The sequence below is a fragment of the Triticum aestivum genome, chromosome 4A (genome assembly GCF_018294505.1).
Source record: "Triticum aestivum cultivar Chinese Spring chromosome 4A, IWGSC CS RefSeq v2.1, whole genome shotgun sequence".
Taxonomy (NCBI): domain Eukaryota; kingdom Viridiplantae; phylum Streptophyta; class Magnoliopsida; order Poales; family Poaceae; genus Triticum; species Triticum aestivum.
Window position 1 is genome coordinate 623811135 of NC_057803.1, and position 15805 is coordinate 623826939.

Sequence of the window (15805 nt, forward strand, 5' to 3'; positions counted from 1 at the left end):
CTAGCCATGGATCTGTCGTCGACCGGCGTGATCTGATTTCTTAGGGCATCTCCAGCCGTTGGCCCCCCCAGGACGCATAAAAATCGCCCCCTGGGGGCGAGCCGGCGATGCACTCGGCACAGGGGGCGGGTTTGCGCCCAGTCGTCGCCCCCAGCACGCCCCCAGGCGCCGAAATTGGCCCACTTTGCAGCCCAATTTCGGTGGATAAACGACCCATATGGGCGAGAATAGGCCCATATTCGGCGTGGTTCGCCGTGTCTCGGCGTTCAATTATCAACACAATTATTTCTTATCACATATTTCATCATAGAAAAATCAAATACTTCAACAAAATACTACAACAACAAATAATTCAATACAAATTATATTGTTCAACAAATAAAAACTCGTATTTCATCACGAGGCGTCCCCCTTGAGCCTCCATAGGTGCTCAATCAGATCTTTCTGCAATTGATGATGCACCTGTGGGTCTCGGATCTCCCGACGCATACTGAGATAGGCAGTCCAAGTTGCCGGTAGCTGGTGATCAACTTCGGCTAGAGGACCCTGCCTGTAGTATGGTTCAGTGTCAATCACTGGGTCTTCTTGCTCGCTCTCGATGATCATGTTGTGCAAGATGACACAGCAAGTCATGATCTCCCACATTTGATCTTTCGACCAGGTCTGAGCGGGGTACCGAACAACAGCGAATCGAGATTGGAGCACACCAAATGCCCGCTCGACATCCTTCCGGCAAGCCTCCTGAACTTTCGCAAACCAGGCGTTCTTGCCTCCTGGCACAGGGTTTGAGATCGTCTTCACAAATGTCGACCATCTCGGATAGATGCCGTCAGCTAGATAGTACCCCTTGTTGTATTGGTGCCCATTGATCTCGAAGTTCACCGGAGGAGAATGGCCCTCAACGAGCTTGGCAAAAACAGGAGAGCACTGCAGCACGTTGATGTCATTGTGAGTTCCTGGCATACCAAAGAAGGAGTGCCAAATCCAGAGGTCCTGTGTGGCTACCGCCTCAAGCACCACACTCCAACCGCCTTTGACGCCTTTGTACATCCCCTGCTAACCAAATGGGCAGTTCTTCCATTTCCAATGCATGCAGTCGATGCTTCCAAGCATCCCAGGAAATCCTCTTGCTGCATTCTGGGCTAGGATCCGAGCAGTGTCTTCCGCATTGGGTGTTCTCAAGTATTGTGGCCCAAACACTGCCACCACTGCCCGACAGAACTTGTAGAAACACTCTATGCTGGTGGACTCGGCCATGCGCCCATAGTCGTCGAGTGAATCACTTGGAGCTCCATATGCAAGCATCCTCATCGCTGTCGTGCACTTCTGGATGGAGGTGAATCCAAGAGCGCCAGTGCAATCCATCTTGCACTTGAAGTAGTTGTCTAACTCCCGGATGGAATTCACAATCCTGAGGAAGAGCTTTCGGCTCATCCGATAACGGCGCCGAAATGTTCTCTCGCCATGAAGTGGAGCATTGGCGAAGTAGTCGGAGAAGAGCATGCAGTAGCCTTGCAGACGATGCCGGTTCTTTGCTTTCACCCGCCCCGGCGCCGAGCCACCTCGCCGCGGCTTTTCACTGCTCGCCAGCAGCTGGGCGAGGGCGGCGAGCACCATGAGATGCTCTTCTTCTTGGACGTCGGCCGCGGCTTCCTCCTCCGACAGCGCGGCGAGCTCTTCCTCCTCGTCCGAGTCCATCGCCGAGGCAGGCAAAACGCCGAACACCTTGCGCTCGGTGGGCGTGTACCCGCCGTTAAACCGCGCCTCCGCGGCCGGAAACGCCTAGCTGCTGCGGGAGGGGCTGCCGCGGCGAAGTGTTGCTATTTTCCGGCGGGGAATGGCTATCTAGCGGAGGAGGGCGGCGGCCATCGCCGGGATATAGCTAGTGGTGGCCGAGGGCGCGGGGGGTGCGAGGCGAGTCGGGGGAAGAAAACCTTGACTTTTCCCCTGTCGGTGTGGGCCAGGCGTGCTTTTCCCTAGCGCCGGAGCCCCCAACGGCTCCCCAGCGCGCCGGATTCGGCCTGTGACCGCCGGGCGGAAAAAAGGTCCGAACCGGCGATTTTCGGCGTCCTGGGGGCGCGACTCGGCCGTTTTTTCGGCGCCGGCGCCGAAAAAGTGGCCTGGGGGGGCCTGTTGGGGGCGCGGCTGGAGATGCCCTTACAGGTACTGGTAAAGTTGTCTTTGTGCTGGGTGGTTGCAGATATCCGATGCCCTCTCACATCCTCGTCGTAATCTAGTATGTTTGTTTGGTCCATCTTCAGACCAGGATGCGCTACCAACCTATAGAACATGACTTAATTTAAGGCTGCTCGCCTGGCCTTGCTAGCTCTGATGAATACGGAGCCAACTCCACCGCGCAACCCTATCCTATCCGGCCTCGTCCGTTTGGGGTAAAACGGACAAAGCAGGCGGCCCAGCGCGCGACGGCCCGGACCCATCTTGTCCGTTTTGTGTCCGGGCCGACCCATTTCGAGTGCAAACTTGCGCCGGGTTTGGGTCGCGGCGGACAACAAACGGACGCGCGCTCGTCCGCGTCGGGGACGCGTGGTAGGCGGCCGCCCACCTCCCACCCACCCACTTCAATGCGCACGAGCGGGCAGCCCCACCTGTCATCCGCACGTCGAGCGGTCGCCGTCCTTCTTTAAGTGGGAAGCGTGGACGGGTCATCGTCCACACTGCCCCACGCCACCCAGCAGCCTCCTCGAACCCCGACAGCGCAGAAACCCTAGCCCGACTCCTCCTCGAGCTCGCCGGCTGCCCACCTCGCCATGGGCTTCTGGAATGGCAAGGGGAAGCACGACCGCGAGGCTGGCTCCTCCTCGGGGCGCCGTCATGGCTCCGTGAAGGAGGATCCCGCGTCTCCGCCGCGCTCCTCCCGTCGGGCCCCCGCGCCACCGCCGCACTCCTCCCGTCGAGCCCCCGCGCCGGCCCCCTTCACCATTGCCCCTAGGCCCTCCGGCGAGCGCGACCGGCAGTACATCTGCGCGGACGTGTGCCGGAGGTACTGGGAGACGAGGACGCCGGTCCCGTGGAGCGACGCCCACCTCCCCAACGGGTGGCATCTCTCCACGGACCGGGTGCCCATCCCGCCAGTGCCGACGACCGGCCGTGCACGGCGCGGTGAGATCAACCGCCGCCGCCGCCTCCTCCCCGATGACCTGTACTACGACCACAGGTATGCCCCCGACTCGCCGCTCTGGGACACATGGCTCCAGGACGAGCACGACGTGCGGCGCGCGTCCTACTTCGCCGGCACCGTGTCGGGGCCGCGGAGGCCACGTGCAGAGCCGTGCGGGCGTACGCGGGTGCGTGGCCTGACGCCCACGCCGTCGCCTTCCCCGTCTCCGTCGCCCCTCCCCCTCCTCGCATGACAGCGGAGGAGGAGGCCCGTCTCCTGCAGCGTGTCATGGACGATTCCATGAACACGCACAACGAGCGGCAGTGGGACGGCCTGGAGGAGGCCATGGCCCTCTCTGCCGCCGAGGACGTGGCCTTCCCGGAGCTGCAGCTGGCGGCCGTCACGGCGGCGGCCAAGGAGGAGCCAATGGAGGAGGACTCGCCCGCGTTCGAGAAGCTCCTGGGCAAGGGGTAGGGCTGGTCGTGCACTGCGCCGGAGATGGCCGCCGACCTGGGCGTGAACTGGTGCCCCACTCCGGAGCGGGAGGCGTCGCCGCGGGAGGAGGTGGTGCAGGCACCTCCGGCCGTCCAGCCCGCCCCCGTCCACCAGGCACCGCCGGCCCACCTCTGGACGCCGCCGGAGTACGTCGACGTCGTCAGCGACGGTGACGACACCGGCGGCCAGTGAAGACGGCGACGGCCACGGCACCGACGGGCGCGGCATGAGTTTTTTTTCTTATTATGTTAATTATGAATATGGGCCTTTTAAGTGGCCGTTGAAACTGGGCCGTTTTGTGGCCAACCCATTTATATGTTTTATGTTTTTTTAAATGCGTTTATTTGCTTTTTTAGTTATTTAATTATTATTTTTAATCCCGCCCGCCCCGGACACGATTTGGGGTGCGACCGCGCAGTGGGCGCACGCACGACCCAATGGACACAGCCGGACACGGGCGTACCCATCGGCTCCCCAAAGGGACAGATTCGGGCCAATCCGGACGTCCGTTTGGGGTCGCGCGGTGGAGTTGGCCTTACCTTCGGTCCTTCATAAGAATGTGGTGCATTAGTTGGTGGATATATCATGTTGATTGCCGCAAGTATTTTATGTGTTATTCTTTGTACTAGCTTTGCAACTTCATTATTAATTAATCCATATGTGATTAGTTAGGATGATTTATGTCATTGTATTTGTGTTCGGGGATTAATCTATCATAATAGTCATACATGATTCATCATTAATTAAATTCTTATTAACCCTGGTACGCCCTAGAGTGATTATTGTTCATCAACATGTGTGACTATTTTCTGCTTGGGATTTGTAAATTCAGTTATGTGGCAGCTAAATAGTTGATCCTTGATTTATGTCGCAGCAACTGAACGGCGAAGATAGGCTGAGTACCCTGCCCGACGATCTTTTACTGTCCATCTTGGGGAGAGTCAGTTCACGTGTGGCGGCAAGGACAAGTGTGCTCTCTACATGGTGGAGGCATCTTAGTTGGTGGCTGCCTGAGCTCAGCATCAATGTCAAGGATTTCCTATCTGCTCCGTGTGCTGACCCTATGGAGGCAAATGATATGGAACAAGCTATGGCGTCTTTAACCAAAGCAACCAGGAGTTTGTTGGATAAACAACAGAGAGAATCCAGTATCTCAAGTTTGCACCTTAACCTCTATTTGATCGGCAATTTCCTTTGCGAAGTTGGCCAACTGATAGGTGATGCAATCGACAGTGGTTTGTTGAAAGATTTGGATCTCACCATTCTTGATGAGATGGAGCCTCTCGACTGTAGTGAGGAAGAGCTGCAACAGTGAGCTCAAGACATAGATGCTTTTTTCACTGCTTACCCTAGTGTCCTCCTCTGCCTCACAAAGCTCTCTCTATAAAATGTAGGCTTTGACAAATTGGACATGCACCATCTCCTGTTTGACTGCTGCAAGCAACTGACGCATCTAACTCTTCATCATTGTGATACTGGTTCCTTCTCTCTCTTTAAGATTGATGCACCAGGCTCAAAACTCCGTATTCTAGAAATCGAGAAGTGTCGCTTTCTGAGAATCGACCTGGTGTGCCTCCCGAAATTAGAGAAGTTCTTATGGGAGACCTGGGTATCTCAGGTTGCCCCATTGACCTTTGGTTTTGTCCCATCTCTTGGGGAATTAGAACTCTCAAGTGGTTCAAATTGTGATCAACGCTTATTTAGATTAAGTGAACTTCTACATGGAGTAACAAGCATACATACTCTCACATTGGATTTCCAAGGAGAAACGGTAAGTACTTCTTTATTTTCGCCAAATGGTACTTTATTTGGTATTTGTCATGTCGTTGCAGATATAGAAGTTATATCATGGATGTGTTTATTTATGATGGAGAACAAACGTAGCTGTAAATTCTTTGATAATCTCACTTCTGTGCTTGCAAACTGTCAATTCTTATTTTGTTTGTTTATTTAATGTTGTGATCAGCTTTGGGTGCAACCTGAAATGGAGGAACTTCGCACCGCATTCAGCAAACTAAGGAAGCTGTTCGTACGTGGTATATTTGTTGAATTTGACATTTCATGGACGACAGCCTTTCTTGTAGCAGCACCATCTATCGAAATGTTGCATATTGAGGTGATGTCTTTGTCTATATTTATTTTCTTGTCCACATTTGGAGCTTTATTTTTTCACAAATTTTGGTGAAAAGTTGGCTAGAACTTGGTTCAATTGACATATCTAATGAATCGGTAACACACATGCAGGTATGGGAACATACATGCGATGTGGGCGAGGCCAGACCTGCTTCCTACCATGACAGAAAGAGTCCTCGATGGGAAATGCACTTGGACAGCAGCTCCGAGAACAGGCTTCTAAAAGAGCTAGAATTTGCTGGATTTAAATCACTCGAACAACAGTTTACATTTATAAGATCCATGTTGGAGCGATGTCCCAACTTGCAGAAGATAGTTCTGGGAGATGAGGAGCAGTGCGATGACTGCGACACCCTTAAGGTACCTCGTCCTTCGAGATTTCCAAGGAAGGAAGATGAGCAAGAAATGGTGGTTAAGCGGATTAGAGATGAAATGTTCTCGCCAGAGATATTTTTTTATGAGTACGAAGAGAGCTGACATATCTCAATCCAAATAATTTTTATACTTATAATTACCAGGGATCTAGGCACATGACCTGTCTTACAACCAGCACTATGAACAATCTGCAAGTAACACATTCTTCACTGGAAATAACTAACGAAGCAAGAAGCTGATATCTTTTGGTTTCCCGCGGTGAAGTGATTACTTTATGCAGCTCATCCATGGATTTCATCCTGACCATGCATTCAGAGAGTCTGTATTCGTAATTCTCGGGCCTGCTGTCTCTATACCCAGCAAACTTGTCTTCTTTCTGACTCAAGTCATCATCTTTTTGAGTCGCGCTGTCTTCTTTCTGAAATCAAAGGCCTTCTTTACAGCAGCAAAATATCTGGGAGATAATTTCATGAGCGATAGACAGATGTGTAGACAAATCGGATAGGATCAGTGGGGTGCTTATTCGACTTTACAACACCAGAATAACTGGGAGATAATTCCATGAACAATAGACAGATCTGGTGACAAATCAAACTAAGGAACAGAAGTTTACATAGGGACGGGGATGTCTAATTTTGGCCCAGGGCGTGAGTTTGTGGAGTGAGGAACCCGCGGGGTATCCCTGCTGCTGCTGCCTCTGGTTGTTCATCTTGGTCGCCTTGCCTTCTGCCATGTCTCCACCTCCGGAGCAGAAGCCTTAAGGATAGATTAGCTCCGTGTTATAGACAAATTTACAAGCAAATTTTGTGTGGCCCTTTATTTTCTCATATCCAGGTTTTCCTTGTTTCTTTGCAATTTTATAATCATATATGGCTAAATCAATAAACCGAGCACGGCTGGGTCATTCATGCGAACGAGCTGGATTGATTTCTCTTGATATTTCTCGAGGCGGTGAATGAGAAGGTGGTGCGGAACCAGTACAAACTCTTGGTATCTTGGAGCATGTACATGGTGCCGCCCTTCTTCCCCCGGGATAATTTGATTTGGCAATGCTGCTTATTTCAGGACGCATGGTTATCCTGTGGTGCTTAGTCATCCAAGTTATGGACGATGCACAAGTCAACCAATTATTATTGTGCAAGGAGTAACCATTACTCCAGTTTCTTATCATCTTGGTTCTAAATTTGTTGATGGTCTTAGCCAGGACGCTATATGGCTACATGGTGCATCAAGTGTGTACTTTGTGCCAATTTCCTTCATTTTTTTGCTTTCATAATTTCCTTAATTTTAATGGCGTCCAGTGAGGAGGAAAAGAAATACATTATCGTATTGGCAGACACATTATTTTTCTATGGTCCGTATCAACGCCCGGATATTCTTCTATTTCGTATAAACGTCGATAAAGTCAGCTTGCAAAAATTCGACAAAACCCTACTGGACTACCTAGTGCAGCTGTCCATGACAATAGGACGGGACCAGTAGAGTTGCGGATGCTATCTTGAGAATTCCGGTCTGTACACGCAACATAGAGGACTTCTGGGTGTGGTATCCAGATAAAAAAGGGCTGTGAGCTCAGCATACAGATTTTGGTTAGCACGAATGCAGCGTGAAGAGGTGGTTAGAGGGCAGAACTGGGGCATCCACAGGACAGGAGGAAGAGAGGGCCTGGTCTGCTCTATGGAAGATGTCAATACCTTCGAAAATCAAAGTATTTCTATGAAGATTGGCACGTCATTCGCTGCCTACTATGGACGTTTTGCACCATAGAAACATGGCAACCCAGAACACATGCCCATTGTGTGGGTGCCAGGACTCATGGTGGCATGCTTTGCTTTCATGTACCATGTCGAGGTGCGTGTGGGCACTATCTAAGGAGGATGTGGTGCTGACAATGGCAGAGTTGGAAGAACCTAGTGCCAAAAGATGGATGTTTAAATTATACAACAAGCTGGATCACTCCAAGTTCACGAAGATGGCTGTTACGTTGTGGGCTATTTGGTATGCATGTAGGAAAGCTGTGTATGAGGCAATCTTTCAAGCGCCGCAACAGACCATATCATTCGTGGACAATTTTCTAGCAGACTTGCAACTACTCCCTACTAGGGAACCCATGGTGGTGAGTCCGACAACAACCATGGTCCAGCCTCAACGATGGCTCGCTCCAGAGGCTGGCGCTGTCAAGGTGAATGTGGATGGAGCCTTAGCACGGAACATGCGTGGTGGAGTTGTGGCAGCACTCTGCCAAGACCAAAATGGCATCTACCTTGGTTCCTCTGCGATGGTTTACGGGGGCATCACTGACCCGATGATCTTAGAAACTTTTGCTTGCAGAGAAGGGCTAGCATTGGCAGATGATCTGGCTGCTCATAACATGGTGATTGCCTCCAACTGTCAGGGAGTAGTCAAGGACATCAACCAGGAGACAGGTGGCTCGAATGCAGCTATCACACATGAAATAATAGCTCGTAGCTCTAGTTTTTCTTCTTGCAAGTTTTTTTTTTGGAAAAGGACGAATACCCCCGGCCTCTGCATCTGGACGATGCATACAACCATTTTTATTAATTATTAACACAAGACCTTACAAAGTCATACAACAGTAAGACCAAAGCCACCATCTAAGCAACATCTGTCGCTACTTCTATCCAGATGATGAAGGGGCGATGATAGTCTAGGCCTAATACCAAACAGACCTTGCAGCCAAACCTAACATCTAAGACATGAGGTCCCAACCAGGACGCCTGCCGGGTATGGGCACCCAGTCCGGCGTGCTCCTCAGCCAGGACGCCTGCTGGGTATGAGGCCGCCGCAGCCACTTGCCACCAATCCATCTTCAGAGCTGTACTGCTACATCAACCTTGCCCGGTCTAGCTGCCGCCGACGCCACCACGACGCTGGACAGCGTCGACCTCCTGCGCGTGTCCATCACCACACATCTGACGCCAAGCCTCTGCTGCTCCATGCCGCCAAGAGCCGCCGCCATGAATATGTAGAAAGAAACACCGCTCCACCGAAGAAGCCATCCACTGTTCCCTCGAGCCCGAGTGCATCTCCAGGAATGCCGCCCCCAAGGGGGTAACAACACATGAATATTGCCGTCACCCGATCAACTGATCTAGGGTTTCCCCCGGAGGTATTGGGTGGGTTTGGGATTTGTCCCTCGATGATGCCTTCATGAAGGAAATTATGATAAGGGCATCGTCATCACCGGCTCCAGCCAACGACCGAAGACCAAGTTTTCACTAGGATCCGTCTCAAGAAATCCACCCGACAACCTGTGCACTGTCTCGACCGCCTTCAACGCCCTAGATCTAGCCGCCTAGATCCGGCGACCAACCGCAACAACAGTGCCACCGTAGGAGCCCTGGCACACCGGCCACTGCCTGAATGCGCCACCACTGGAGCCTGGGAGGAGGACTCCTACCCCACCTCGCCAAACCGTGAGAGCCGTCGAGATGGATCTCACACGCTCATCACCGTCTCTGATCGGAACCAATCCGTGGCAAAACCATGAGATCGCCGACGCAGATCCGCCTTGGATATGGACTGCACCACGCCATGCCGCCGCGGGAAGCCGGAGCTTCACCCGCCGCCGCCCCAGGATCCTGGTCTGGCCAACCCGGACCTCCACGGCGCCCTCTTCATGCCGCCGCCGCCGGCTCGCCACCAGGCAACCGCGTCGCCGCCCAAGGCCTCCGCCCGGAGCACGCCGTCGCGCCACCATGGATCAGATCGCCGCCGCACCGTCACGCGCATGGAAGTCACGCCCCACCCCCTCCGACGCGATCCAGGGAGGAGAGCCTCCGCCACTGCCGTCGGCCCTCGGGCTTAGCCCGGCGGCGTCCTCCTGGCGGCTAGGGTTTGAAGAGCCGCCCGAGTCGCCCGAGACGGGGGCGACGCGGGGGAAGGGACGGGCCTGAAGATGAGCGCAAAAACTTTAATTTTGAGGCTCACAATCTCGCAAAGTATGCATGTAATCTAGATGTAGGTAGACATGTTTGGTTGGGCAATCCTCATGACCCAACTCTTGTACCTATCAACATTACTTTGATTCAATAAAGCCCGCGAGATTACTCAAAAAAAAAGGCGTGGATATGCATTTGGCCCTCCACCTAGCAATTTTCTTCAAGGTCTTGTCAATTTGCGCCAGGAAATCCTGCCACTTGAGCTTCTTGGCCGACAAGGGCATACCCAGATACGTGCACACAGAAACTGGCTAGCTAACACCCATGAAAGCTTGAATATCAGAGAGGTCAATTTATTCACATTGAATAGGGAGGATCTAGACTAACCACTAAGCCCACCTCCCCCCAAGTCGTCCGCTCCTAGGCGACACGGGGGCGAATCCCTAGCTCCGGCCCGAGGCCACCTCCGCCCCCTTCCTCCTCCCTCCGCCGCCAGCGGCGGCTGATACGTCTCTGTCGTACCTATAAATTTTTATTCTTTCATGACAATATTTTACTACTTCCACATACTTTTCGAAACAATTTTTATGATAGCTTTGACTAACATATTGGTCCAGTGCTCAGTGTCAGTTCCTGCTTTTTGTTTCGCTGAAAATCCATATCCAACAAAGTCCAAACGCGATAAAATTTTATGAAGATTTTTTTGAAATATATGTGATTTTTGTGAAAAAACCTGCTTCACAGCAGCAAAATATCTTGGAGAAAATTTCATGGACGATAGACAAATGTGGAGACAAATCAGATAGTATCAGTGACTGCTTAATTATTTGCCTTTACAACACCAGAATAACTGGGAGATAATTCCATGAACAATAGACAGATCTGGTGACAAATCAAACCAAGGAACAGAGGTTTACATAGGGACGGGGATGTCTGATTTTGGCCCAGGGTGTGAGTTTGTGGAGTGCTGCCTCAAGTTGTTCATCTTGGTCGCCTCGTCTTCTGCCACGTCTCCACCTCTGGAGCACAAGCCTTAAGGATACATTAGCTCTTTGTTATAGACAAATTTACAAGCAGATTTTGTTCCTTCTTTCTTTCCGATTTTATAGTTATATATGGCTAAATCACTAAACTGAGCATAGCAGGGTCGTTCATGCTAATGAGGTGGATTGGTTTCTCTTGATATTTGTTGAGGCGATGAATGAGCAGGTGGTGCGGGACCGGTACGAGCTCTTGGTATCTTGGAGCATGTACATGGTGCCGCCCTTCTTCCCCTGGGATAATTTGATTCGGCAATGCTGCTTATTTCAGGACGCATGGTTATCCTGTGGTGCTTATAGTCATCCAAGTTATGGACGATGCACAAGTCAACCAATTATTATTGTGCAAGGAGTAACCATTACTTCAGTTTCTTATCATCTTGGTTCTAAATTTGTTGATGGTTTTAGCCAGGACGCTATATGGCTACATGGTGCAATAAGTGTGTGCTTTGTGCTAATTTTTCTTTTTCTTTTTTGCTTCCATAATTTCCTTTATTTTTAAAAATGGCGTCCAGTGAGGAGGAAAGAAATACATGTTCATATCGCCAGAGACGTTATTTTCCTATGGTCCGTAGCAATGCCTGGATATTCTTCTATTTCGTATAAACGTCGATAAATCGGCTTATAAAAATTCGACAAACCCTACTGGACTAGCTTGGGCGGCTGTCCACGACAGTAGGATGGGACCGGTAGAGCTGAGGAGCAGGAGTTCCCAGCTCGAGTTACCCACGAATTTCAGTCGACATACCTGAAAATCAAGTTTGGCAGTTGTGGGCACGGACTAGTACTTGCAACGCATGGCCCCCCACCAATTCAGTCGACGGACAGCACCCTGCATGAAAATCAAGTTTCTATCAAGTGTGTATTTCATTAAAAAAAAACAATTGTGGGCTTGTGGCCACCGACAATTGCAGCACATGGTTAACAAGTCTATAAGATGCACCACCCAAGCAGTTTGTGCCGAGACAAGAGCACTTGCTGCGTGCTTGCGTTTGTGCACACATATTTACATACCACCATGGCTAAATGCCAGCTGTTGCTCCTCTTCTTGGTGTTTCTTTTGCTGGCGGCGCACGCCAAGTCATGCCACCCTGACGACCTCCGTGCATTGCAGGGCTTTGCTGGGAACCTCGGCGGCGGGGGCGCCCTTCTCCGTGCCGCGTGGTCTGGTGCGTCGTGCTGCGGCTGGGAAGGCGTGGGCTGTGACGGCGGCAGAGGCCGTGTCACGGTGCTACGGCTTCCAGGGTATGGCCTCTCGGGGCCAGTCCCAGGAGCCTCCCTGGGGGGCCTTGCGCAGCTGGAGGAGCTCTTCCTCGGCTCCAACTCTTTCACGGGCTCCCTCCCTACCTCCCTCTTCAGCCTTGTTGGGCTGCAGAAGCTCTCCTTCGAATCCAATCAGCTCACTGGACAGTTGAGCACGCACCTCCAAGAGCTCAAGAACCTCACCTTGCTGGACTTGTCCGTCAACCGCTTCTCCGGCCGCCTCCCTGACGTGTTTCACGACCTCACGTCGCTGATCCATTTGTCCATGCACTCCAATGGATTCTCTGGATCGTTGCCGCCGTCTCTGTCATCATTATTATCTCTCCGTGAGCTCAACCTCGAGAACAACTCCTTGTCTGGTCCGATTGCTCGTGTCAACTTCTCCGGCATGCCACTTCTTGCTTCAATTGACTTTGCGGCCAACTACTTGAGTGGGTCTCTCCCGATTAGCATCGCGGATTGTACCGAACTCAAGTCGCTCAGCCTTGCCAACAACCAGTTAGTTGGCACCATCCCATCGTGGATTCGTGAGCTCGTCCACCTTCGCTACTTGGATCTCTCAAATAATTCATTGATTGGCGACGTACCCAAGGGTTTGACACTGCTCAAGGGCCTCACCACCGCTGATCGTTCACAGCGTATGGCTTTCATTAACATGCCATTGTATGTGAAGCGTAATAGGAGAACACTCCAACAACAACCAAATGTCATAACTGGAACCAACAACTATGTCAGATCTGGGGATGGCAACACTGTATCTGGGAATGACAACACTGTCATATCTGGGAATGACAACACTGTATCTGGGAGCGACAACACTGTCAGATCTGGTAACAAAAATGTCCTGACTGGTAGCAACCATGTTGTATCTGGGACCAACAATGTTGTATCTGACAATGACCATGTCGTAAATGGGAATAACAATGTTGTATCCGGGGGGAACAATATGGTAACGGGCAACAACAATGTCGTATCTGGGAGTGACCACGTCGTATATGGGAACAACAAAGTCGTAAGTGGAGGTTAATGATCTGTCAGTGGATTGATTCCGTCCTCCTCCAGACATAGCTCGCATGTCCTTGTCCAAGTTCGGTGTGGCTCACGATCACATGTTGGGGCCAATCACAGTTTGTAACCTCATGGATATAGCATCCGCCCTTTTCCTATTTAAAATAAAGTTTCCCTTATAATTATGTTCCTAAGAGTTCTACAAAACTTTGTATGTAAATGCTGACCTGAACAGCAATGGGTGGCTTGCAGCTGATGTAGACCAAGCGTGATTTGCACCGTGGATTTCTAAGTGTGGTGATTATTTCATCTCTTCCATTGTCTGTGATGTGTGATGCTTTCAAGAAAAGCCGTGAATGCATTGTCTACTCCTTCATTGTGTTGACATCAGTTATTATGCAACTGGTGTAGAATACCATTCTATACACCTTATGCCTGTAAGGAAAGTGAATTGCAAAAAACCACCACATTTCAAGTTCATATCCGGATTTGCTACCACTTTCCTTGGGCGCCCCAAAAATCTACCATTTTTCTTGCTAATTTTCTAAATAAACAGTGATGACCGCCTTAGGGCGATTTAATCCAAATCCTGATAGCCTGGGCCCGCTGTCAAGTCCACATGACACTGTGTGTGTTGACTGTTTGCGTTGACTGTTAAATCAGGTCCACATGTCAGCGTTTCCAGCGGGAGGCTGTCAAAAATTGGATTAAACCACCCTAAGTCGGTCATCGGTGTTTATTGATAAAACTAGCAAGGAAACATGTATTTGGGGCGCCCAAGGAATGTGGTAGCATATCCGGATATGAACCTGAAACGTGGTGGTTTTTTGCAATTCACTCACCTGTAAGGGCATCTTCAACGCCGACCCGTGATTTGATTCAGTTAACTGAATCTTGGTGTTTGAATTAACCTATAGCTTCAGTCACAGTGAGCAAGATTCAGTTACTTGAATCTTGGTGTTTGAATGAACCTAGGTTCAGTTACAGTGAGCAAGATCCATTTAACTGCATTCAATTTAGTTAACTGAATCTTGTTGTGATTTGATTCAGTTAACTGCATTCAATTCAGTTAACTGAATCTTGGTGTTTGAATTAACCTAGGTTCAGTGAGAGAGAGCTAGATTCAGTTAAGTACTTTCAATTAACACATAGGTTCAGTGAGAGAGAGCTCGATTCAATTAACTTTGTGCAGTCACAAACAACAATACTCAGTTAACTGCATAAGTTCACTCACAACAAGATTCAATGAGCAACAAAATTTGCTAGAATTGGAGCAAACACTTGTTTCCAGATCTGGAACCCTAGAATCCCACAAACAAAAATTGCTACTCCCTCCGGTCCTTTTTAGTCTGCATATTAGTTTTGTCCAAAGTCAAGTTATCTCTACTTTGACCAAAGATATAGAAAAGATTATCAACATTCACAATGCGAAATAAATATTGTTAGATTCTTTATGAAATGTAGTTTCATAGTATATATACTTGGTATTGTAGATGTTGATATTTTTTGAGATAAATTTGGTCAAACTTTGCAATGTTTGACTTGATAAAAATCTAATACGCACAGTAAAAAGGACCGGAGGGAGTACTGGAGAGAGCGAGCCAGCTCACCGGGGGCTGGACCAGCACCATTTGATAGTAGATCAACGAATTTTCCTCCAAGAATAATTGAACAATCTTCCTCCTCGATGCGGTTGCCCCATGCCATGCCGGCCAGCCAAGGTGACCAGACACGTTCACCACACCTTACTCCCCACCACTCCCTCGCTGATGGGTTCGGGGCCGCCGCCACCGCCGCCTTGCCCGAGCAAGAAAGGAGAGATAGACGGCTAGGGATGGGAGTGAGGGTTGACCCAATCGCTCCGAACACGACCGTTAACGGTCGTTAGTGCCTCCTTGTCACAGCTGTCTGCCGGCGAGTGATCGGCCACGTCAAAACGCTCTTAGAAAATGAATCAATGTTTTTGCCATTGTCAATTCTTTGCTACAGTATAAAGTGTCACGTTTTGTAAAGTGGTGGTTTACGAGAGCTATGACACTAATGTGGTGGTTCTATGCATTTTACTCATTTTCTACAATACAATGAGAATAACAAAAGACTTGAGTGACTATGGCAGCTGAGGGACTATTGAAGAGACGAGCGGATCTATCAAATAAATATAAGGCACGGGTCTAGGGGAACTCTTGGCTACCTTCAGGATAATTTGGTATCAAAGTTATCATAATAACCCATGGATGATGAATCCACCATCGATCTAAACTTTGCTTAGACTCCCGCCCGAATGCAGTATCACTGTTAAAGATATATTTGGGTTACTTGTATTTGGTAGTCGGTCATCAAAAGTCACTCCAGTCATAACCCGGTCCCCTCCCTCCCCTCCCTGGCCGCTCCCGCGAGCGCCGCCGGGGGGAAACCCTAGCGCGCGGGCTCGGCCCTCCTTCTTGCTCCTCCCTCCCCTCGCCGCCGCCCCC

The 15805-nt window shown here is 50.3% G+C and overlaps 1 protein-coding gene across 1 annotated transcript; it reads left to right on the forward strand.

The window, feature by feature from the left end:
* The first annotated feature begins 11953 nt into the window (after positions 1–11953).
* LOC123082702 (leucine-rich repeat receptor-like protein kinase PEPR1) lies at positions 11954–13607 on the forward strand. Its single transcript, XM_044504975.1, has one exon. The coding sequence runs from the start codon at positions 12001–12003 to the stop codon at positions 13351–13353; it is 1353 nt and encodes a 450-aa protein (XP_044360910.1). The 5' UTR covers positions 11954–12000; the 3' UTR covers positions 13354–13607.
* Positions 13608–15805: the final 2198 nt, after the last annotated feature.

What these genes read in the sequence shown, in the direction of transcription:
- LOC123082702 (XM_044504975.1), top strand. Translation starts at nt 12,001, where the DNA reads ATGCACCACCCAAGCAGTTTGTGCCGAGACAAGAGCACTTGCTGCGTG.